We start from the raw sequence: 26,598 nt of genomic DNA, 5'->3' as shown, positions 1-26,598 counted from the left end.
TTTGGTGAATTCTGAGGTGTTAAAATTTTGAATGGTTCTTATAGAACTCGGTGGTGGTAATTTCTGCTTTTTTTTTTTTTTTTTTTTTTTTTTTTTTTTTTTTTTTTTTGCAAGGGTCTACAAACCTGCATACATACATACATACATACATACATACATACATACATAGGGTTTTAAAAGAGACAATAGAAATCAGAGTCTAGTGGGTGACTAAACGAATCAGGTTTTACCTATAAATATTTTTGGATGGGCCAACCTTTTAATTGAGTTTCTTTTCCTCTATTCTGGGCTAGAATGTAACTAAATAGGGTGTAGAGATTGTAATTGTGGTGAAGTTATGTTCTCCAGTACAGCTGATAAATAACTTCATAAAGGTATTGTAAAGGCAGAAGATTTTTCATCTTGATGCATTAAGATAAAAAGCCCTCAGTACAGCGATGTCCACGAGTATCTCAGCCTCTGAGATAATCCTCGCTGATTGGCTGAGGCACAGCAGCGGCGTGATTGGCTCCCGCTACTGTCAGTCAATGTCAGCCAGTCAGGGGAGAGAGGGGGTGGGTCTCCATGTCTGAAAGGACACAGGGAGCTTGAGTGCCCCCATAGCAAGCTGCTTGTTGTGGGGGCACTGAGCAGGAGGGAGGAGCACAGAATCACAGAAGGGGGACCCGAGAAGAGGAGGATCCAGGCTGCTCTGTACAAATCCACTGCAACAGAGCAGGTAAGTATAAATATGTTTGTTTTTATAGGGAAAAAAAGGAAAAACTTTACAATCGCTTTAAGGGCTCATTCAGATGGGCGTATTTATGAAAAATCTTGCTGGCAGCGAGATCTTGTGTAATATCTTGTCTGTACGTACTGTACTGTGAAATTGTAGTGAAGAATTGCTGTAAAGTAAGAATGCTTTTTAAAAATATATATGCTTATTTTTATCAATTTATAAAATGCAAAGTGAGCGAACAGAAGAGAAATCTAAATTAAATCAATATTTGGGGTGACTACCTTTTGGCTTCAAACCAGCAATTATTACTTGCACAAAGTCAAGTATTTTGTAGGATTAGAGTCAGGTGTATGATTAACCAATTATTATATGAAGCAAGTGCTCATGATCACCAATTTCATATGTAGGTTGTAATACAGTCATTAACTTAAACAGAACAACTGTGTAGGAGGCTTAAGGCTAGGTTCACATTGCAGCGATGCGGGAACGCTGCGAATCCGCATCGCATACCTCCCGGCGGCAGTTCACATTGCCCTATGCGAACTGCTGGGAGTGTCAGTGAAAAGTTAATGACACCCCCAGATCAGTTCGCATATCGCAGTGCCATCTGCAAACTCGGACAGGAATCGGATCGCATGGTGTGAACACCCATGCGATCCGATTCTGCTGCGGACCAAAAAAAAAAGGGTCCTGTGCGAGTTTGGGCCATGTGCGATGCGAATTCAGCCATACTATCTGTATGGCTGAACTCGCATCGCACAGAGATCACATGTGATTTGCACTGCAGTGCGGTGCGAATCACATTCGTTCTCATAAACCGCTGCAGTGTGAACCCAGCCTAAAACTGGGGGAGAAACAGCCAAACTCTGCTACTCAGGTGAGGTTGTGGAAAACCATATCATGTCAGAGGTCACATACACCACGACAAGACTGAGAACAGCAACAAGATACAAGGTAGTTATACTGCATCAGCAAGGTCTCTTCCAGGCAAATTTTTTTTAAAGTAGATTGGGGTTTGAAGCTGTGCGGCTCAAGCTTTTTTGAACAACAGCAACAAAAAGGGGACAATGAGGACTGCAGATGCAGTGGTTGGCCAAAGAAACTTAATGCAGCAGAAGAAAGACGCATCATGCTTACTTCCCTTCATCATAAGATGATGTCCAGCAGTGCTATCGGCACAGAAATTGCAGTAATGGCAGAAACCAGTGGGTCCCAGGTACACCCACCCATCTACTGTATGGAGAAGTCTGGCCCCAAGTGGTCTTCATGGAAGAATTGCATCAAAAACCCATACCTCTGACGTAGAAACAAGGCTAAGCGACTCAACTATGCACAAAATCATAGGGACTGGGGTGCAGAAAAATGGCAGCAAGTGATCTGGACAAGTGATTTGAAATATTTGGCTGTATCAGGAGGCAGTTTGCTCACAAAGGGCTAGAGAACAGTACAATAAGAAGTGTGTGCAGGCAACAGTGAAGCATGCTGGAGGTTCCTTGCAAGTTTGGGGCTGAATTTCTGCAAATGGATTTGGTGAAGATCAGTGGTGTCCTCAATGCTGAGAAATACAGGCAGATGCTTGCCTATCATGGCATAGCATCAAGGAAGCATGCGATTGGCTCCAAATTTATTCTGCAGCAGGACAATGACCCCAAGCATACAGCCAATGTCAATTAACCACTTGAAGATCAAGCCTTTTTCTGGCACTTTTTTACAACGTTTTGCAGTTGGCAATAAGTATAAGGCTACACAAAATAAGTATAAACAGAAGTATAAACTTTATTTTATACCAAGAATAATTTAAAACATACAAACCTCTAAAATATAGACTTTTCTTATGTTCATTTAGTTAATTGATAAAATCAAACTATTAACACTTGTATTTCTGAATGCATTCTTAATTTACAGAATTTTTACACACCTGCCTAAAACCTTTGCACAGTGGTGTACGTGCAGCTTAATTGAACCCTACTGGCTGTTTCTGCTGCTCAGGGCCAGTCATGTAAAAAATGTTTAATAAGCGGCATTCAGTAGGAATTCATAAATGACTGCTGAGGACATAATGCACGTGTATCGCTGACAACGGCCATCTGCGTTCTAGCAACCAAGTAGGACACATGTGCTGGAAACTGCCATCCTCTTTACTGTCCTCAGGCCAACATCATTAGACCCTCTTTAACCTGAAATAACCCCTCCACTGGACATCCAAAGGTAATTGTCCATGTCATGCAGGCAATGACATGGACACCTGAAATAAAGACCCAAGCAGGAAGTAAACTCGGGGCACTGGAGGGTCTGCTTTTGGTAAGTGAAAAGGACCTTTTTAAATTTTCTTTTGTCGGCAATCAGTGATAGGTTGTGTTTTTATTAACTGTTTTGCAGTACCCACTGTAATTGTAAGCAAATTATACTTTAATGTATATGGCAATGTTCATATTAGGAAAGGGAGAACAATTATATGCTGCACACCACACTCCACATCTGTGGCTACTTCCGTTATGTGAAATAGGACATGGGTAAAAAAAAAAAAAATTCTGCATGATAAAATATGCATTTTATGTGTGCGTTTCTAAATTTCTTCTTTGTATTTTTCAGGAAACGGCAATCCCTGAACGGCATCAGTTTTACTCAGACATGTCTTGTCCAGTCTGTTTACAACAGGCCACGTTTCCAGTGGAAACAAACTGTGGACATCTTTTCTGTGGTAAATACAAATGTAAACTAAGCAGGGCTAGGACTGTGACTGTCTTCACAGGGAATGCATAGGGTTTTTATTTACTGTACTCTGGCCTGCAAAGTGAGGTGAACAAATTTCCAAAATGAAATCCGGGGACACCTAACTGACCATGGCCAAAGCACTTTGCACCCCCAGCACTGTACTCTAGTGTACTGTAGTGTTGACCTGCTGGCTTCAGGCCCAGAAGTGCACTGCAGGTAATCATCGCAAAGAAGAACAAGGTGAAAAATAATTCATACCCTTGCCTCCTGAAAAAATGTCTATGCATGCCAAGAGGGGAGGGACCAGGAAGACCACGGGATTAGCATCTGACATAATCAGTAACCCCAAACACAGCCGGGAGCAGACACGTTCCTCCCATCCCTTCTCCAGCTCCAGGCCAATCAAAGAAAAGGACACATTTGGGGACACTTTTATTTTTTTTTTCCAGGGATAGCCCCCTAAAATGAGGGACTGTCCCCTGAAACTATGGGTATATGGCCGTCCTCCTGAAAATGATCCCTCTCCCCACTCCTGCTCATACAATTCCATATAAAGTTTCAGGTAGACTTACAGTTGGAAAGTTATATTTCCTGTTCAACATATATATTAGAGCTAATACTTGATTGCTATGAAAACATGCCCACTTGCGTTTTTTTTTTTTTTTCTTTATAAATTGGGTGCGTAATGAGGTAATGTTTAGATTGTGTATCCATTTAAATAAATATTGAACATCTCTTAACAGGTCCATGCATCATTGCATATTGGAGGTATGGATCATGGCTTGGTGCTATTAGCTGTCCCATTTGCCGTCAAACGGTAAGCAGAATTTTATGGCTCAAGTTAGGGACAGCATCTTATTGAAAAGTTGTCAGTTGTCACAGGAATACATGTGCATTTCCCTATATTCCTGTTCTGGTGGCATCTAAAAATTTTGGATTTACCCTCATTTAAATTGATTTCTTGCTTAACCCCTTCACACTGGCATCAGGCAAATATGCAGGTTTTTTTTTTTTTTTTTTTTTTTTAGGCCGACGGTTGACTTTGTTACGATAACAATCCTATGGGCCACTTGACCCTTATCACAAACAGCAGGAGGGGAAGCTCCCGCCACCTTCCACTGCTTGCCTAGGCTCTCCTGTCCCACCGGGAGGCTCGAGCGACCAGCCGGCACATGGGCCAGCTGACCGGAGACCCAAATGATGCCGCAATCGGCTTTGATCAGGTCTCGGATCTTGTAACCCAGAAGCAATGTCATGACGTCACTTCTGGGTTACAGAAGACTTAAAAGCATTCAAAACCCCAAATTTAAGTCTTTAAGTGCAAAGGAGGGATTTGGGCTTTTGGGCTCTTATAGACCCCAGATCCCTCCATAAAGAGTACCTGTCACTGACTATTACTGTCACAAGAGATGTTTACATTCCTTGTGACAGCAATAAAAGTGATCCAAAAAAGGGACAGTGTAAGAGTAAAATAAATAAGAACGTTTCTTTTTTTTAGAGTGTCCCATTCTTCTGTGCTCACCCGCAGAAGCGAACTCATACATAAGTTACGCCCGCAAATGTAAACAGCTTTCAAACTATACATGTGAATTATCGCCGATATTATTAGAGCGAGAGCAATAATTCTAACACTAGACCTCCTCTGTAACTCTAAACTGGTAATAGAAAGGAAAGGGAAAAAAAATTGTATTTGAAAGACCACTGTGCAAATGCAGTGTGACAAAATATTGCAACGATCACCATTTTATTTAAAAAAAAAAAAAAATATATATTGTGTTTGGGGCTTCTAAGGGATTTTTCTAGCGAAAAATCCTGATTTTAACTTGTAAGCAACAAGTGTCAGAAAAAGACCTGGGCATGAAAGGGTTAAAATAACAAAAATGTTATACTTGCCGTCTCTGTGCAGTGGTTTTGCACAGAGAAGCCCAGATCCTTCTCTTCTCGGGTCCCTCTTCGGGGCTCTTGGCCCATCCCTCCTGACGAGTACCCCAAGAGGGGCTATAGGGCACCCAAGTTGCAGCTCCGTGTGTCCATTCAGACATGGAGCTGTGGCTAGGCCTCGCCCCCTCTCTCCTCATTGGCTCAATGACTTTGACAGCAGTGAGAACCAATGGCGCTCCACTGCTGTCTCAGCCAATGAGGGAGAGTCCCAGGAAGCTGAGTCTCTTCTACAACATAGCTGGACAGAGATGGGGCTCAGGTAAGTATTAGGGGGAGCTGAGGGGGGCTGCTGCTCACTGAAGGTTTTATTATCTTAATGCATAGAATGCATTAAGATGGAAAAAAAAACTAAATAAAAAAAACCCTTCTGCTGTTACAATCACTTTAATTCACGGTTCCGCCCCTCCTCCAAAAAAATTTGAAAGTCAGTAGCTGCAAACACGGTAAATATGGATATAGAAGATAAAAACAGTAAAACTGTATACAGCAGAATATCTATAAATACATACCGTATATACTCGAGTATAGGCCGACCCGAATATAAGCCGAGGCCCCCAATTTACCCCCAAAAAACTGGAAAACTTATTGACTCGTGTATAAGCCGAGGGTGAGACATGGCTGTCCATCCCTGTGTGTCCGTCCATCCCTGTGTGTGTGTCCGTCCATCCATCCCTGTGTGTGTGTCCATCCATCCATCCATCCATCCCTGTGTGTGTGTCCGTCCATCCATCCCTGTGTGTGTGTCCATCCATCCATCCATCCCTGTGTGTGTGTGTGTGTGTGTGTGTGTGTGTGTGTGTGTGTATCCATCCATCCATCCATCCATCCCTGTGTGTGTGTGTGTGTGTGTGTATCCATCCATCCATCCATCCATCCGTGTGTGTGTGTGTGTATCCATCCATCCATCCATCCATCCATCCCTGTGTGTGTGTGTGTGTGTGTATCCATCCATCCCTGTGTGTGTGTGTGTGTGTGTGTCCATCCATCCATCCCTGTGTGTGTGTCCGTGCAGCCTTGTGTGTGTGTGTGTCCAGCCTACCTGTGTCCCGAGCCTCCGTCCCGAGCCTCCTCCGTCCCGAGCCTCCTCCGTCCCGAGCCTCCTCCGTCCCGAGCCTCCTCCGTCCCGAGCCTCCTCCGTCCCGTGCCTCCTCCGTCCCGTGCCTCCTCCGTCCCGTGCCTCCTCCGTCCCGTGCCTCCTCCGTCCCGTGCCTCCTCCGTCCCGTGCCTCCTCCGTCCCGTGCCTCCTCCGTCCCGTGTCGTGCCGATGGATCGCCGCTCTTCTCGGCGGCCATTCTACAATTCAAAAGCCGCGCCTCCGCCTCCGCCTGTGATAGGCGGAACACTCAATTTCCCAGCAGCCTGTGTTCCGCCTATCACGGACATCCTCTCATCGTCGTCCGTAGTATGAGAATGAGCGGATGTCCGTGATAGGCGGAACACTGACTGCTGGGAAATTCAGTGTTCCGCCTATCACAGGCGGAGGCGGAGAAGGAGGCGCGGCTTTTGAATTTTAATGTCCGCCGTCTGTCTGCTCGATACGCTGATCGAGCAGTCAGACAGCGGCGACTCGAGTATAAGCCGAGGGGGCACTTTCAGCCTCAAAAAAGAGGCTGAAAATCTCGGCTTATACTCGAGTATATACGGTAATTTTATTAGACAACATTAAAATGAACTCTGAGACAGCAGGACTATATAATGCAATAGTACAAAACTGAAAGACATAGAAAATGAAAAAAATTGGAAAAAGGTCCACACAGATGGGTAGTAAACTAGTGCACCAGCAGTGAAAAAACCCCAATGCGTTTCAACTGTTTGTAGTCTTCCTCAGGGAGTCGACATTGGTTGATGGTTCAGTAGACTCTCTGTAACAAATATGAGTCAATGATATAACAGATAAATATTCAGTTATAGTGGCACAGTTCAGAAACATGGTTTTATATATATGCACTTACAATTCAAGAATAGTCCAGATAGTAAAGAGAGTAAGTAAGTATCACAAATTGGATATATGTAGGATTTTTCTGGAACAGACGGTACAGACAGAACAAAACCCCCTCCGCTGGCCAATAAAGGGACACAAAGGATATCATAAAGTCCCCAAAACACAGTGTGATCCCTTAATATATAAATAAAATGCCAAAAGTGTAAAGAAGAAACATGATTGTAATGCACTGGCATGGAGCAGACCAGTGTCAGAAATCATTAAATAAATGAAAATATTGATAGTTTTACCTAAAATAGGTGTATGAGCCACACAATGAAGTATAAAAAAATGTCAAGAAGGAATTTCCATTAGAATCCTGTAGATTAGATAAAAAATAAAAGAAAATAATCAACACAGGGATCATTTAAACAAATTTCTTTACCGCAAACTTTCCACAGGAAACCCCATATTGCGGCCAATAACTTTCATCCTAAACCATTATTACAATCCATTCCCTATTCACAATAACTGCGGCTTCATCACAATTGTGCTGATAACTTACTAGAGGATGAAGGAAAGAAAATTGCTAGATTCTCCCATCAGCACAGTCAGTGTTGATGGGGGGGGGGGGGGGGAAATGAATCCCTCCTGCTGTACTATTTTGTTCTGACAGTGGGAAGTTTTCCAGCCGTCAGAATACAATGATCACTGCTGACAGCTATAGCTGCCGGCAGTGATCACACAATAAAAAAAGCCCAGCAGGTTATTTGTACGATGGATAGACTTCAGTACAACCAGCCTGCCCATAGACGAATCAAACTTCAGCTGGTTCATGCTGAACTAGAAGACATCCAATCGATCTATGGCTGGCCTTAATTTAAACTGTATCTAAACCCAATAGCAAAGATATATAATATTTTTTTCCTGTTTTACCTATTGACCCAACCAGTAACACGTCTCCTGTCTTAGCCTAGGTTCATACTGATGTTGCTGCATGATCATGCATTTTTATTTTATTTTTTTCATGCTTCGTGCATTTTTTTATTTATTTTTTGCTAGGGGGAGACGGGTTGTTTAAACACAAAACCCTACCAAAAATTCATATACATGTTTTTTTCGTGCTCTTTTCATGTGCTTCCATTGAAGTCTGTGGCGCCACATGCACAATGCTGCAACTTTTGAAAAAGGAAATTATGTGATTTCCATTGTCGTGCATTGCAGTGCAGCAGCAGGCACAGGAGAAATCACACTAGCGTGAAAGGGGCCTTAGGGTGAATGCACTCCTCCCACTGTATCTATGGAGGAGCAATTGCCAGGGCATTGTAGTCTGATAATGGCACCTACAGCACCTACAGCAGTTGGGATACAGTGATCAGTGACTGCTGCTGATTGAGAAGTTTGCAAGCATGACCCTTCAAAAGTCAGCAAATTAAATGGTCAACTATTATTGACCAGAGACAGCAACACTCTTAAAAAAATTGTCCAGTTTAGCAGAAACCAGACCAATTTTTTATCAGTGTGTGTCCAGCTACAGAAGTATTGAAGCTAGGCACAGCAAAGTGCATGGACAAGTATATTTTTATGTAAACAGTCTTATCAGTGTGTGTGTGTGTGTGTGTGTGTGTGTGTGTGTGTGTGTGTGTTAACATATTAACTTGTGTTTCTATTTATCATTTGTAATTATTATATTTGTACATGGGACAGCAATGTTGCATATGAAATCTCAGTGAAGATAAGACTCTAATATAGTGATATATCCCCCTGGTTAGCCAGAGATAATGTATTTGCCCAGACTAAGATCACCCGAGGGAGCTAACATCTCTTTCCTACCCAAGGCAAAACCAAGGTTCTCATTTACTTAAAGTGAACTACAATTTGATAATGTTAGTGTGTGCTTTGTTTATATGTGAAGTGTGTGTTTTTTTTTTTTTTTTTTTGATAGGCCCACTCCAGTACAGACACTGAATAATAGATTAGGGCTATGAATACTTCATCGCTGTTTGTGTGAGTGCTTTTTCCGACTTTTGTTGAGTGGATTTGGGATTTTAATTGAAATACCTGTTAATTCTAGGTTACTTTACTGTTTCCGATGTTTCAAGTCACTGAGCAACAAGATGTGCAAGAGATGTTCCAGGAAGTTAACAGTTATAATAGAAGATTTTCGGGACAGCCTCGTTCTGTAAGTGCAAATTATATAATTTGCTTAATCACATTCAAATAGTCAAATTTGGATCCCAGTTCCTCAGTCTAGCAAAAGAGATTAATTTTCTTTTTTTCTCTTGCTACTCAGTTTCTCTTTGGCCACCATTATGTCAATGTGAATGTGATAGATTTGTCGCTGAAGTTTAGATACATTATTTTTTATTTTTTTGCTTCAGCTGAAGTTGACTGACTAACGTGTAATGAAGTGTTTCCCACGCTCTGCAACCTGATGGTTCCTGTAGAAATCTTCTCTCCACTGATGCCTGCTCCTCTTTACAGTGCTGAACTTCTGATGCTGCAGGCTTCTTCAGGTCTAACATTGAAAGGTTCTTTCCTCCATTAACAAAAGCCCTTGCATTGTTTTCACAGAATAAAACAATGCAAGGACTTTTGTTTCGAATGAGGTAAGGGGAGGAAAGAGCGGGCCCAAATCGGGACCTTCTCCATTGTTGGACCCAAAGTTATTAACCCCAGCGGCACCAAAAGTTCAGCATTGTGAAGAAGACCAGGCATCACTGGCAAGTAGATTTCCATAGGAACCATCATCCTGCAGGACATAGGACATACTTAATTACAGGTAAGTTATGAAACAGCAGCTGCAGCAAAAAAACAACTTTTTTTTATAAGTTAAAGTGATATTAAAGGCAAGGGTTTTTTTTTTTTTTTTGTAAAATAACATATATATGTTCTATTTACCTGCTCTGTGTAATGGTTTTGCACAGAGCAGCCCAGATCTCCTCTTCTTGAGTCCTCCACCGGTGCTCCTGGCCCCTCCCTCCTGCCAAGTGCCCCAGAGCAAACAGCTTGATGTGAGGTCCCCAAGCATGCTTGCTCCTGAGCCACTGTGCTGCGTGCTGCCATTCAGACACAAAGCCGTGGCTCGGCCCTTCCCCATCTCTCTTTTCATTGGCTGTGATTGGCTCCAATTGCTGTCTCAAGAAATGTGGAGAGAGAGGCTCTCGTGCACATTGCTAGATCCTGATGGGGCTCAGGTAAGTATTGGAGGGGGGAGAGGGAGGCTGCTGCACACAAGGTTTTTTTTAACCTTCATGCATAGAATGAAGGTAAAAAAGCCTTGAGCCTTTAAAACTACTTAAACTTCAGCTTTAAAACTACATGGTAATACAGTATGTCTAATCTTTTGGCTAATAATTCATCTATGTCAGCCATGTATGTAACCCGTTGTCCACAAATCCAGAAAGGAAAGAAAAACAAATCTTGTGTGGAATCCATTTTAAAGTGGACCTTCAGTAATTTTTTTCAACTTTCCATGTATTAAATCTTCTGCCCTTGTTGTTTCAACTTTGACTATTAACCATTTTTTTTTATGCCAGTAAATACCTCATACAGCCCACTTTCTAAAGGATATATAAAGATGAAGACAGCAGATATAACTGTAAAACTTGTGTAGGGTGATTTGTTTCATGCCTGTGTAGTATCTGAGGCTGTTCACTTCACTGGATATATGTGAAGGTTTACATCCACTTTAAACTTGAAGACAATGTGAGATTGATTTACTTAAACTGGAGAGTGCAAAACCTGGTGCAGCTCTGCATAGAAACCCAATCCAGCTTTCTGTTCTTCTTCTTTTTTTTTTTGGTCAAAGCTTAACTGAACAAGCTGAAGTATGGAGCTGATTGGCTACCACGCACAGCTGCACCAGATTTTGCACACTCCAGTTTTAGTAAATCAGCTCCCCTGTATCAACAATAGTGTTGCAACTAGCATTTTCGAAAATAGAGTTCAGCTATGGCAGCCTAGATATTTATCTCCATTCATGTATATTTAGAGATGCATTGTTAAATGGTAGCAAGAAAGTAATTCTGTTTTTGTATTTTAAATTCTAGCTTATGGAAAGGATTATGGATCTGCCTACCTTGCTACGCCATGCATTTCGAGAGATGTTTTCAGTGGGTGGGCTCTTCTGGATGTTCCGAATCAGAATTGTTGTCTGTCTGCTGGGAGCCCTTTTCTATCTTGTGTCACCACTGGACATTATTCCTGAAGCTGTGTTTGGTATTCTAGGTTTCATGGATGATTTCTTTGTTCTCTTTTTATTGCTTATTTACATTTCTATCATGTATCGGGAAGTTGTGACCCAAAGACTGCACAGGTGAAAAGAGGTATGTTTAACGCAGGAGCCTTCAGATAATTCTCTATGCAGTTTTGAATATGTGATATTTTTTTGCCTAACTGGAATTTGTAAATGTGTTTTTCATGATGTAATAAGACATCATTGGAGGTTTCTTTGCTTCCCTAAATGCTTGTCTTGTAATTGCCATATTTATCGGAGTATAACACGCACTTTTTTCCCCTGAAAATAGGGGGGAAATCGCGGGTGCGTGTTATACGCTGACAGCGTACCAAGGAGGGGGACCAATGCTGGTGGAATTCACCGACCTGGCATCTCCTCTCCACTCAGCTCTCCGCTCGGCTCTATCTCGACTCTCACGTCACACACACAGTTCCGCCTCTTCCATCGGCATTGGACCAGTGTTCTATCTATCACAGGAGCTGGTCCAATGCCGATGGCGGAGGTGGGACTGTGTGTGACTGCCAAGTGAGAGCCAAGGAAACAGATGATGGCTCTGTGATTTCATATGAGAGATGGTGAGCTGCATTGATGGGGGAGATGGGCACAGAGCAGGCTGCAGATGGGCACAGATTAGGCTGCAATGAGGCTGCAGATTCTCGCTGACTATTATTTTGCTTCAAACTGGTTTATTTAAAAATATTTTTTTTTTCCTGAAACTTACCTCTTAAATTGTGGTGCGTGTTATATGCCGATAAATACGGTATATTTGAATCTCCCAGCAACATATACTTTGCCTTGCATATATCTCATCATGTAGCTCTCTGATGGCCTCTTGATGGGTTTATAGCAAGCCAGATGCTTCTGTAACTCAGTCTAATGCCCCACAGTTGGTAATCTACTGTTCTGAATTAGATTCCCTTATAAAATAGAAGGAATTGATCTTTCACTATCTGAAACCAGCACTTGTTCAATGCTGCATTGTTAAGTTTTTATTTTAGTAACACATTCGTGGGTTACAGACTGGCAATAAAATGTAAAGAAACATTTGTAAAGCGGACCCCCACCCCCAATTGATTATTCAGTTTAGGATGAAATGGGGCCATGTTTAATTCTCAACAGTGACTTTAAAGGGAATGCATTGTCTTTTTCAATTTTTTTGATAAACCTGAAAAAAAGAGATTAGCTTTATGTAAATAGTGTTAAAGTTTTCAACATCTGAATTTTATGTATCATTTTTTAGATGTATGTACATAAGGGCAGTCATATTTGCTCGTTACATATACAGACTCTGCTTCCTACTTTGTCACACTATATAATAGTTGTGCTTTAGACTTCCTGCACACTGTACGCCAAAGGACTCCTATGAGGAAAGCGGCTGGAAAAATGTGTTAAAAGCTGTGTTTTTGTGTGTTCACGCGTTTAGCATTAATACATTCTATTGTCCAGAATATTCATTTATTCTGGTCAATAGAATGTGTGAAGGTGTCTATGGGCGTTTGTGCAATTTTTCAGCCAAAACGCTTCTTTTTAGAATGCACAAGTGATGGCTTTTTTTTCTGCCACCAAATGCTCCTACTGTAAATGCCTATGTTTTCAGCGCCAGATCGGCGAACGTGGAGGGATGTTTAGAGGCAGAGGAAAAAAAAAAACATCAAAACCCTGTAAAATATGCATTTTTGAGCTGCAGTGTGCATGGGGCTTTACTGTTCTTCCACAAATTCACATTTGTGAGTTGTCCGACTCCTTGAAAAACTATACACTCCCTAAGGCTGGATTCACACCTATGCATTTTTTGTGCTTTTGCATTTTGCAGATTTGCACTACAGAACGTGTTCCATAGGAAACCATGTTAAATGGACTCTTAGTGCTTTTTGCAGATTTGCACTAAACTGCATAGGTGTGAATCCAGCCTAAATGATAGATATCTTATCTCAACAGTTGTTAAGTGAAAGACAGTTGCACTGCACTTAGTCATTTTAGAATTCCCTCCAGTGGCTAATCTAAAAATCTCAGTATTTTAATATTGAAAGTATGAGATAGCAAGCGTTTTAAAAATGTACAAGAAATATACACTTTAAGGCTAGGTTCACATTGCTGCGATGCGGGAACGCCGCAAATCCGCGGCGTTTTCCCGCATCGCATACCTCCCGCCGGCAGTTCACACTGCCCTATGCGGACGGCTGGGGGTGTCAATGTTATGTTAATGACACCCCCAGATCCGTCGGCATATCGCAGTGCGATCTGCCGACTCGCACAGGAATCGGATCGCATGGTGTGAACCCCCATGCGATCCGATTCCGTTGCGGACCCAAAAAAGGGTCCCGTGCGAGTTTGCTGCGGGACCGCTGCGAGTTCAGCCATACTATCTGTATGGCTGAACTCGCAGCGCTACGGAGATCGGATGTGATTTGCTGTGCGAATCACATCCGGTTCTCCCCCCGCAGCGGTGTGAACCCAGCCTAAAGTAGTACTCTAGTTTATGTAACTCTAACCATTCATTTCAGTGTTTTGTTATATCTGTTCAAAAAGTGCAAAAATACCAGTTGAACCTGCCAGAAATCCAGTGCACTCTATAGTGTTATCTCAATCATCATTATTATTAGCCCAGTTCCTCTGTTAACTAAAAACCACCTCACTAATTTATCTAGAGGAGGAGTGTTATTTAAACCTAACGAATTTCTTATTCTAAGGTGACAACTCTACACCTTCTTAGACACACTATGGTGAGTGAGTGTTTTCACCCTAGGACAAGTTTGGTACTGACACAATCTCCAAGTAAACATAAAAAGCCTGCAAAAAACACAAATGCAGCCACCACACCGAAGGACTGAAGCTGCGCTATATTACATTTTTGTTTTTTGAGTTTAGATTTTAGCTACACTTTAAAGCCAATACTACAATAATAATTTAAAATGTATATTTTTACAGAAAATACACCTATATTTATCCTTTAAAATCTACGTTCCCACCAGAGAACTATATAAACTCCTCTATGGCTTTGAAGTCCTTCTTTTCCATATATTTCTGTGGAAAATCTAGTATAGAGTAGATAAAACTTGAATGTGCGTTTGGGAACACTGATATTTGAGCTCACCTTTACAGAAGGAATGTAAAGATGAACTAACACCAGACCCCGTATGCCCCAGCACTTGCCTCTGGGGTTGCTGAGCTGTCAGCACTCCCGCAGCTGGTTCAGTGAGCCGGCAACTGAAATTCTTGCTTCTCTTCCTCTTCTTCATGCAGCGCTTTTTGCGACAGACCAGATCGGATTCACTGTGATGCTGCTGGCCAGTCAGAATGCATCTGGTCCATCCTGGAGGTGCTGCACGAAAGAGAGAAAAGCGGGTATTTCATATTTCCAGACTGCTGGACCAGCTGATTGGGGTGCTAGTAGCCCAGTAACCCCAGAGGAAAGTACAGTGGGGATGGGGAGGTTCCCTGGTTTTCACATTTGCACTTTTTTTTTTTCCTGTAATGGTAAGCTAACCATTTTTGATTGTCCATGGGGAAAAAAGGAATAACTTTTAAATATATATTACATACAGAGTTTTTTTTTTTTTTTTTTTTTTTGTCGCTGTCCCCGTTAAAAAACTCTGTCCTTATCACCAATATCACCGGAAATGAAGGTGATGGGAATTCCACCAAAAAGGAATAGAAGGGAAATACTTCAGTGGAAATTTTCTCATGAACGATGTCTACAACTGGACATACACCATACAGTTTTCTTGTTCAAATTTTCTTTAGATTTACCTTCAACTATGTAGTACAAGGTCCTGCCTGATTGCATACAAATTGAAAGTATTTAGGTTTGACCTCCTACTATATGGTTTTGGTAAATCTAAGGGAAAATTGTATAATGTATGGCCAGCCTTAGTGGGGATTTTCCTCACATTGGAAAGAGATCATTCCATTGAGTCTACAGGACAGAAAGTGAGGGGAAGTTTTGTTAAGGAAATACAGAAGAAATTTAGCAATGTTAACACTTTAATACTACCCCAATAAAAAAACGAAGAAAAAAAAAAGTGGTTGTAAACTCTCCCCCACAATTTTGTCCCATGTAAATCAGCATAAAACACCCTAATGAACACGGCTTGTAGATATCTCCTTACTTGCTTAGTATTGTTTGTAATCCTTTTTTGTTCTTTAGCATGATGTCACTGAGCATGCTCAGATCTCCCCCCGATTTATGGCACACTCTGCTTGTCTATCTGTTATAAGGACTTCCTATGGCACTCCACTGAAATCCCAGGAGGCTTCATAATCACTCAGAGCTTCCTCTGTGATGACATCACATGCAGTGTAAACCTGGCCATTACTGCAGTCTTATCAGCTGAAGCTGATAAGACTCACACAGACAAACATTAGACAATCGGCACAAGTAAATACTATGAAATAAAACAAGTCAGCTATGAACAGGGAAGCAGGGTTGCCAAAGAAATGTTGGATTGAGAAGGAGGCTTGGTTAACAGTACAGGAAGTGCTCAATGTAAGGGCGGAAATACACTCCACTGTGGATTCAGAAAACAATACTTAAGATGGCGCTGCCTAACCCCTGGAAACAAGTTTTTTAAAGTTTCTTTAAACAGTAAGTAATATGCGATTTGGGCTGGATTACAGTGGCTATAGTTTGATAATTGCTTATTATAATGGGCTAAATGAAAAGAGGCATCAGAGTGGGAGAGTTTACTTCCTCTTTAATGGCATTAAACTAGCTTGGAGGAAGGACATGTTCATTGGTGAACAAATATATCTTTACAGATCCAGCTTCATGCCTTTGGGTTCAAACGTGTAGTGGTAAGAGCATCATGGCATCAACCAAAAAATTTAAAACCTATATGGTAGTTATAGACAGCAAAGTAAAGGCGATAGTGAATAACCTAAACTTCCTACCATGCAGCTCTGTGTTTGTGTGGCATATAATAAGGCCTGAACACTGCCATATGAAGGACAGTGGGCATGCCTAGTCCTATACAAATGGTGACTTTCACAAAGTAAGTATTTGCATAGCGTTTTTAGTGAGCTTCTTGCATTGGTGAGGAGAGCTGCACAGTTAAAGTAATTGCAATGCCTAATGGTGCCAGTTATACAGCATCGGTGTCACTTTTGAGGTCTGTATATTTTGTACTTTTCATTGAGGAACAGCACAGCTCAGTACAGCAGAACATTCCAATGGAGGGACCTATGCACTGTTTGTATTCACAGTCACGAGCTGCAGCACATGCTTTGGGCAGATGGCATTTCTGTGAACACACAGCAATTCTCCCTTAGCTGGCAGGCAAGACTATTAACATACACAAATCATTGAGCCCAATAACACACAGGAGAAGAGTGGAACTTCATCATTTAGTTTTACAACACAGTATACATTTCTATGGTTTTATATTACACCAGTGGCATTTTCAATTACAAAATCTCTCTCTCTCTCTCTCTCTCTCTCTCTCTCTCTCTCTCTTCTACAGTTAAAAAAAAATGACAGTATAAATCTTACAGTAGTGATTATCTGCTTTTTTCTTCTACTATATAGGGCCAATTTTAGTTTTTTTTTTTTTAACCCCATTATCTTACTAAACATCTTAGGCCTGGTTCACATCTATGTCTTTTTCATTGCTTTTTGCAGAAATGCACTACAGTCCATTTACATGGTTTCCTATGGGACACATTCACATCTAAGCTTTTTTCAGCCTCTTCGTATTTGGAAAGGGTCAGGGACTCTTGCATAAAAAAAAAAAAAAAAAAAAAAAAAACGGGGCTTTTTTGGTTCAATATACATCAATGGAGAAGCTGCAGAAAAGCATGTAATGCGTTTTTGCAGCAATTTGTGTTTTTTTTTATTTATTTGCTCAACAACAAATTGGTGTAAAAAAAAATGCAAAAACGCAAATCGCAGCAAAATCACGTGCACAAAAATCAAAATGCACAGAAACAGATCAAGAGCAAACTGCATAGGTGTGTACCAAGCCTTATGCTGGCCTCACGCATCAATTTTCAGACCATAATATTCAGACGAAAAATCTTTGTACATTCGCTGAATGAAAGAATGTTTGAAATTTTCACTTGTTTTTAACATTCTGTTTTTAAAATTAATGTAATTTCTGAGCAAAAACCACATACACTGTCTGAAGATTCCTTTGACCAAGAAATTTTCTATTTCCAAATTTTTCTGTCACTGTGGTTGAAAATTAGTGTCGATTTGACCCCAGTAACGATTAGAAAATCGAATGAAAGTTATTAAAAAAATTTTTTTTAAGGAAGACATTTGGGGTTATTTACGAAAGGCAAATACACTTTGCACTATAAGCGCACTTGGAAGTGCAGTCGCTTTACATTTGAGGGGTAGATCAGAAATGACGGGAAGCTCTGCCGATTTTATCATCCAATCATGTGCAAACTAAAATGCTGTTTTTCATTTTCCTTGCATGTCCCCCTCGGATCTACAGTGACTGCACTTCCAAGTACACTTGTAGTGCAAAGTGGATTTGCCTTTAGTAAATAAACCCCATTGTTTTTCTAAATAAAAAAAATTTGATCTGAGTCTGCTGACATTTACCAGATTCACCCTTTAATATCTCTCCTCTAATATATACAGTATATCCCTTCTGTCTGTTATTCTCAGAGTGGATTAGATATTTTGCTCCCTAACCATATAGTTGGTTATTTTATATTTACTACTTCATAAAGGTATTTAAGAATAAATTGCCTTTTTTTTTTAAACTTTACATATTAAATAAATTATATACCACAATTATTTTTAAGGTTATTAATCGAATAATCAAAATAATAATCGGCCAACTAATCGATTATGAAAATAATTGTTAGTTGCATCCCTAGTTACATTTTAAGTCCACCCATGACAAATCGCATATTTATATGTCTGTGCTGCACTGTACTTTTGCTGTGTGGACTAGTCTACGCCACACAGTCTCTTCTTTACAATCCTCGTTTTTTTTCCATGCATGTGTGCCTCTATATCCATTTGTTCCTATGAAGAATTCCAAAGAAGAGGGTTGTGCAGCTCCAAGACACCACAGTGGGTATGGATAAGTATGAGCGTTGTCTGGGGTGGGGACAAGGGAGCACAGTAAATGAAACTCCACTTAAAGATCTTAGGTGAAGACTAAGTATTTAGTGTGCATTTTTTTTAGATTCCAGAGTAAAAGGTCTTCCATGCCTCACAATATATGCACATTGTCAGTGCTTTACCACAAATAACAGTTATAATATCAGTATTTTGATGTACTGCTCCGCTGTACTTTAAATTTGCTTTAAAACAGTGTTTTCCAACTTCTTGCAAGTATGCAACACATTATAAAGGCTAGTTTTTAGCAGAATACCCAAAAATGGCACCTGTACTATTCCCCCACACCCTTAATTTTGCATACTGTAAATGTCTTCCAGGAAATTTCTATTTTTAATAGCAAGAAAATGCATGGATTTGTTTCAAAAGTAACATGCTTTGCTGAAATTTCAAACATGTCATTAAAGTTTAACTAATACCCCCTATTGTTTCCGCCAAGGAAGCTGCCATTTTTGTCTCTGTTTAATCTACAACTGCCAAGATGCTGCACATGTGATCAGTTATGACACCAACCATTAGATTTGACAGCTTGCTTGAGAGCACAACCAATGGGAGTGTTACATTTCTGGCACGCGCCAGAAATTAAACTGTTTTATAGATTGGTTTATTACACTTTAATAATTTACTCTTACAATATACATTGTTTGGTGCACAAGGGAACAGTTGTCATCTTATATTTTTGAAGACTATTTAGAGAAAAGCTATCCCTTATCTACTCATATTAGTCTAGTGATGTCACATTTATAGTGGCTCTATTGAGGAGAGTGTGTGTGTTTTTTTTTTCCCCTCAAAATAATAATCTGATAGAGCTAAATAGTTAAGTGTTAAGTCAAAGAGAGGTTTGGGAGCTCATGGAGGCTGTTATAAGGAGGCAGAAAAGCACAGTAATGTCCCGTATACATGGTTGGATTTTCCGACAGAAAATGTTCGATTGGAGCTTTTTGTCGGAAATTACAACCGTGTGTAAGATGGAGCTCAAATTTTCCGACAACAAAATCCGTTGTCGGAAATTCAGAATGTGTGTACACAATTCCGACGCACAAAGTTCCACGCATGCTCGGAATCAAGCAGAAGAGCCGCCCTGGCTTTTGACCGTCATGTTTCTGGGCTCGTACGTTACCGCGTTCTTGACGTTCGCAATTTACGGCCAACTTTGTGTGACCGCGTGTGTGTGCAAGACAAGTTTGAGCCAACATTCATCAGGAAAAATCCATGCATTTTATTGTCGGAATGTCCGATCGTGTGTACGGGGCATTAGGGTCCAACCATGTGTTTTTAGAACCCTGTAAGCAGCAAACACAGCCAAAAGGAATAGAGAGGGAAATGCTATTCCAGGTCGGTCCACCTGATTCTGCACAATACAGGTGCCAGCCCAGCTTGTAACTGGAGATATCAGAAGGAGAAAAGCCAGATGGCCGCACACTGAAATCCGGTTTATTGAAAGATATCCATAGAATGTCTATAAAGACCAATGAATATATAACGGAGGGGTGAGAGACTAGCTAGTCGGTTCATGCTTACTAGCGCTTGTTCATAATATACGTTTTTATAGTTTGCTATGAATATGTGCTAGTAAGCGTGAGGCATGTTAGCTGGTCTATTCTGATAGTTTTATAACTATAATAGGTGTTACAGTTAAAGTGGTAGTAAACCGCCACTAAAATAAAGTAGGCCCCCCAGCAGGGTTAAGTCATAATGTACTAACATGCACTGCATATTAGCACATTATGACAGACTTACCTGTACAGTAGATACCTCCCACACAGCACAGTCACGAATCCTCTGAGCTGCCATCTTCACGGGGTCTATGAATAGCCGGGAGCGCTGTAATGTCACTCCCACGCATGCGTGTAGGAGTCCTTGGCTCCAGCACAGAGCTCAAAGTACAGCAGGGGATGCCATCCCTTCAGAATGCATGTGCCAGTAAGGTCACCAGCAGTATCCCTCGTGACGATCTCCTATAGAGTGCAAGTTTAGGAGATATTCACAAGGGATGCTGCCGGTGACCTTAGAGGCTTACCTGTAGGTACAAGTTTAAAAGTGAAGTTTACCTCCAGTTTAAATGGCTGAACTCCTGTGCTTTGAACCTCTTGTATCTCAGCAATTAAAGATCACCTAAGGCACTGTGCCTCTGACTGCTAGTCTCGGGCAACTATGCTGTTCTTATCACTGTTTGCATTTCTGGGGAGTAATCTCTACCTTGGGATATGCAGTGCAAGGATCCATTCTGTGGGTCTGTGCTTTTTCCACCTCTTCTGCTATTTGCTGAATATTCTCCCCCCGCCAGTTAGTAGCTCTCCAGTCTTATGGGGAGGAAATCGAAGAAAAAACAAAGAAGAAAGGTCCTTGTCTTGTACCAAGATGGCCGTTTCCACAGAGGCGAATGTGGAACAGGGCGTGGTAAGAACATCTGCACAAAGCCTACAGTGAATACTGGTGAATGGTCATTTGCCCTTTGAGCACAACTTCCACAGTTCAGGTCCTTTTTAAGGCTTTCAAAAATTGTAGCAGATAAACTGCAGTTTAAGTGGAAGACACTTTTTCATTTCTACCTATTCAATTTTTTGTTCCTTTTTATTATTCTTACATACACTATATTTATTTCTCTGTAATCAACTCCTTTCATTTTTTTTTTTTTTTTTAAGCATCTTAATTATAACAATAACAATATTCAACACTTAACAGGCTTATTTCTTTTTTTTTTTTTATTATTATTATTATTATTATAAGAATTGTCAAGGCTACATTACAGTGAAAAGCATATCGTGGTTCCACTCAAGATGACCTAATACATGGTCGATCAATAGGTAACCTCAGATAAAGTAAAAAAAGTTTTAGGTCTTGAACTTGGTGGTAGTTATATTCTGGTAGCGTACAGTCCTACGGTATTAATGGAGTGCTTGGCTTCGCGATTGGATTGTGTACTACAGCAAGATGAAAGGGGGGGGGGGTCAGGACAATGACCAGGATCCTTTTTTAGGAAAAGTCTTGCAGATTATACAAGCATCAAAACAGACCCATAGGTAGTAAGATTAATATAATTTCTGTCTGTAATTGCTTCCATAAGTTTTACTTCTCAAGTGCAAGAGTGCAGTGAGAGACACTTCATCATGCGACTTTTATTGCGCTCAGTTGTAACTTTCTGCCATCTTTAGACACATTGGATGGTGGGAGGCCTAGCAAGTATATCGCTGGGTCAAGAGTAAAGTGAAGTTGTTGGAGAGTATAAATAAGAGTTTCTCCCTGCCAAAATATGAGTATCTTAGGGCAGGTACAAAATTGTGGAACAGTGGGGTTGAAGGCATATAGACTGCGCACTTTACAGGATAGCATTGATGAGTATACAACCAGCACCACCACATTGTTAATAACACGTATAGATAACTGAAAAAGCAAACCTAGGACTTAAGGTGCTAACAACACATGGGGGGTTATTTATTAAAGGCAAATCCACTTTGCACTGCAAGTGCACTTGGAAGTAAAGTCGCTGTAGATCCGAGAGGGATATGCAAGAAAAATAAAAAAAACAGCATTTTAGCTTGCACATGATTGGATGATAAAATCAGATCTTCCACTCATTTCAGATCTACCTCTTCGATTGAGAGCCACTGCACTTCCAAGTGCACTTTCAGTGAGTACACCCCTCACATTTTTGTAAATATTTTATTATATCTTTTCATGTGACAACACTGAGGAAATAACACTTTGCTACAATGTAAAGTAGATAGTGTATAGCTTGTTTAACAATGTAAATTTTCTGTCCCCTCAAAATAACTCAACACATGGCAACAAAAGTGAGTACACCCCTAAGTGAAAATGTCCAAATTGGGGCCCATTTGCCATTTTCCCTCCTCAGTGTCATGTGACTCGTTAGTGTTACAAGGTCTCAGGTGTGAATGGGGAGCAGGTGTGTTAAATTTGGTGTTATCTCTCTCTCCCATACTGGTCACTGGAAGTTCAACATGGCACCTCATGGCAAAGAACTCTTTGAGGATCTGAAAAAAAAAATTGTTCTACATAAAGATGGCCAAGGCTTCAAGATTGCCAAGACCTTGAAACTGAGCTGCAGCACAGTGGCCAAGACCATACAGCGGTTTAACAGGACAGGTTCCACTCAGAACAGGCCTCGCCATATTCGACCAAAGAAATTGAGTGCATGTGCTCAGAGCCATATCCAGAGGTTGTCTTTGGGAAATAGATGTATGAGTGCTGCCAGCATTACTGCAGAGGTTCAAGGGGTGGGGGGTCAGCCTGTCAGTGCTCAGACTATACACCGCACGCTGCATCAAATTGGTCTGCATGGCTGTCATCCCAGAAGGAAGCCTCTTCTAAAGATGATGAACAAGAAAGCCTGCAAACAGTTTGCTGAAGACAAGCAGACTAAAGGCATGAATTACTGGAATGTCCTGTGAGACCAAGATAAACTTATTTGGTTCAGCTGGTGTCAAGCATGTGTGGTTGTAACTAGGTGAGGAGTACAAAGACAAGTGTCATGGTCTTGGGGCGGCACAAGTGCTGCCGGCACTGGGGAGCTACAGTTCATTGCGGGAACCATGAATGCCAACATGTACTGTGACATACTGAAGCAGAGCATGATCCCCGCTCTTCGGAGACTGGGCTGCAGGGCAGTATTCCAGCATGGTAATGACCCCAAATACACCTCCAAGATGACCACCGCCTTGCTAAGGTGTTGGACTGGCCAAGCATGTCTCCAGACCTAAACCCTATGGAGCATCTGTGGGCATCCTCAAACGGAAGGTGGAGGAGCGCAAGGTCGCTAATATCCATCAGCTCTGTGATGTCGTCATGGAGGTGTGGAAGAGGAATCCAGTGGTAACCTGTGAAGTTCTGGTGAACTTCATGCCCAAGAGCGTTAAGGCAGTGCTGGATATAATATTGACACTTTTGTCCCAATTTGGACATTTTCACTTAGGGGTGTACTCACTTTTGTTGCCAGCGGTTTAGACATTAATGACTGTCTGTTGAGTTATTTTGAGGGGACAGCAAATTTACACTGTTGTACAAGCTGTATAATAACTACTTTACATGGTAGCAAAGTGTAATTTCTTCAGTGCTGTCACATAAAGATATAATAAAATATTTATAAAAATGTGAGGGGTGTACTCACTTTTGTGAGATACTGTAAAAGGGGCACTGGAGGTACATTGAATATGTTTTCATATCCAGTTAATACATATACTGTATATGTATAGTACCTTTTTAAATACGTGCTAGGCTGCATCAATCTAACCTGACCAACGGGAAAATGCTGAGGCGTCTCACAAGGCACACGGGGGGGGGGAGATGGTAGGACAATACTGTTTCCTTTGTAGATCAGCAGAACATTGATTGCAGTTTTCAAAAGGAAAGGTCCCAATCCACGTGCATATGACACCCATAGATTGACCTGAATAGTGGCTACAGATGAGGCTTGCTAACTACATATTTTCTAACCGCATCATCTGAGGCAAGAAAAAACAGTATTTGGAAATGTTGTGTACCTGTTGATGTTGCTTAGTATTACAAAATTTTTTGGTTGTGTGCTTTTGCTCACTTGACTTCTTTTTATAAATAAGAGATTCCCTCTCGTGTGATTTAGCTTGTCAAACCTGTTTTAAACCTCTTTTGCTGTTTGCTTCTTTCCATCAATCTCATTTGCAAGGCTGCTACCATCACATATTCAGTGTTTATACTATCACAGCATCATGTATATAGAATACTGCTGGCAGTGATCAAACAAAATAAAAAAACAGGCTGGTTGTACTGAAGTCAACCAATAGATCGATCTCAGTATAACCAGCCTGTCCATATATGGATCAAAATTTCGATCCATGACCAGCTTTCCTGATAGTGACAACCGTGAACCATGCACCTTTTGTAGTCATGGATTTTAAAATTTAGGTGTGGGCTGTTCTTATCCAGGGATGCAACAATGTGTCCTGTCTTTCATGCGCTAGTGTGTAACCCCTTCTTAGCTTTTCAGGTACCTGGCCTCATAATGTATACATTTTATTACACAGTTTAACATTGTTGCTATATTGTCTCTGCTTTGTGAACATTTTAGTTTCATTGGCCATTTCATTCATGTAAATGCTTTTTCACAAGTATGCATTCTGTAAATATTGAATAAATATGTATTTAGTTGTACAGAAGGAAATATGGAAGCTGCAATTGTTGACTTGTCTTTGAGGGTGCAGACTCTGACATTGTGTGTGTCGCTGACCCACAACAAGCATGAAACCAATAAAAGCTTGAACTCCCATCCTGCTCACTTCCATGTCAGTGACTCATTGAGTATCTAGAATTCAGATGACCGCTCTGGAACCTCGAACTTTAAAAAATGTGTAGGCAATAACAGCTCCCGTATTTTCACCTAAAGTTATCACTTCTTCTTAGCCTATACTTTTAACCAGCAAACCCCAGCATTAGGCTTTGTGAACAGAATCGTTACTGTTTTTATTGCGTGAATATTCTTAAATCTTTTGGGGCCCTTTCACATGGGTGGCAGTGCTTACCACCATGGATTTATTTTCAAGGGCAGTACAGCAGTGGCTTTTCAGGTGATCCTGCCACCTCCTAAATGTCTGTTATTTTTTTTTCCTTTATCCCAGGAGGGGGTTTTGTGTTAAAATACTGCACCACGACCACTAGTAAAGCAATATGGCTCACTGTTGCAGAGTGTTCCTGTTGACCTCAATGGGTGAGTTTGATAGGCAGAGTTAAGATAGTGTAAGGTGGAGCATCATGGCATGTGTGCAGCCCCATTTAGCTGTAATTTTAGATTTTAGGTGGGCAGCTGGGGGGAGGTGGTTAAACCCCTGCTCACTTGCCTGTTTGTACCTCTTCCCCCTGGTTGTTTAAGTAAAAGAGCCCTTCATAAATCAGCCTCACTGACTTCAGTTTTCAAAAAAGAAGTTTCCATAAACACAAGTGATTTCAACTACACGTATGAGCTGCTGGGGCAGGCTTTTGTTGCACAAAAAAAAATAATTTCAAACAATCAATTTGTTTTTTTCCAACTGAGGGTAAGGGGAGCCTATAGATGTGTGGTCATTCCCCAAACCAATATTACCAATCAGATTCACCTACTACAATCCTCATTTGTTTGGACAAGATCTGACACTTGTTTATACTGGCATACTTACTGTATCCGTATGCACTCTAATACGTATTAACTTTGTATTTAAGATTGTTGGTAAATAACCTAATCCTAAATAACAGATGTATGTGTAATATTTTTTTGGAGGAAGCATATTAGTATGACTTGCATAACATGAATGGGCTAATATTAAAATATTTTGCAATATTAATGCAGACTTTAGCTCTGTAGTGTTTGCTTGTCCAGAGTTAAAGTATTTGGACTAAATTTGTATTATGAAATCTGTGCTGCATTAAGTATTAAAACTGGACACTTAAGCATTTGTTTGTGTAATTTATTTGCGTCCACCATATTCGCTTTCTTAAAGGGTAACTCCACTTTCGTGGGGAAAAAAATATCAAAGAAAAAACAATATAGCGTATACAAGTGCAACACAAGTCATTGTAATTGAATGTTATTGCAAAATACCTTTCCTTTTTCAATCTGCAGCTATTGTCATTTTCTGAAAATGCAAAATGGCTACCTGGAGGTGTTCTGTAAGATACAAGTCAAATTTCAGGCATCCCCTGCAACAAAAATTTAATTTTTGGTGAGCTACTCCCAATAGGTACAGGAATGCAGACCCAGCAGCTTTCCTCATTAGTGCCCTGCAGCTGATTGATAATTATGAAACAACTCTTATTAGACTTGATGGGCACAGAAGAACAAGCAGTGATTTCTTCAGAATAAGAAAAGGTAGGACAAAGTTTGTTAAAATCCTGGCAATGTACATAGATCACCCAGAGGGGAATGTTGTGTTTTTTTTTTTTTTCTCAACAGTCCGTGAAGGAGAAAACAAAATTTTATAACCGAAACAAAAACCTTTTATTTTATTTGTTTTATTTTTTCA

At 40.7% G+C, this 26,598-nt stretch overlaps 1 protein-coding gene across 1 annotated transcript in view; it reads left to right on the top strand.

Moving 5' to 3' along the window:
* Positions 1-26,031, top strand: part of LOC143974241 (E3 ubiquitin-protein ligase RNF170-like) — a 44,762-nt gene extending 18,731 nt beyond the window's left edge. Inside the window, exons 4-7 of the mRNA XM_077475412.1 lie at positions 3,311-3,419; positions 4,177-4,250; positions 9,370-9,477; positions 11,348-26,031. Coding sequence (XP_077331538.1) covers positions 3,311-3,419; positions 4,177-4,250; positions 9,370-9,477; positions 11,348-11,617 — 561 coding nt within the window. The 3' untranslated portion in view covers positions 11,618-26,031. The remainder of the gene's footprint in view (positions 1-3,310; positions 3,420-4,176; positions 4,251-9,369; positions 9,478-11,347) is intronic.
* Positions 26,032-26,598: the final 567 nt, after the last annotated feature.

The sequence above is a fragment of the Lithobates pipiens genome, unplaced genomic scaffold, assembly GCF_037356315.1.
Source record: "Lithobates pipiens isolate NorthernLeopardFrog02 unplaced genomic scaffold, aLitPip1_a1.2 Scaffold_13, whole genome shotgun sequence".
In the NCBI taxonomy this organism is placed as follows: Eukaryota; Metazoa; Chordata; class Amphibia; order Anura; family Ranidae; genus Lithobates; species Lithobates pipiens.
Note: the sequence above shows the minus strand (reverse complement) of the source record. Positions and strands in the feature narration are given on the sequence as shown.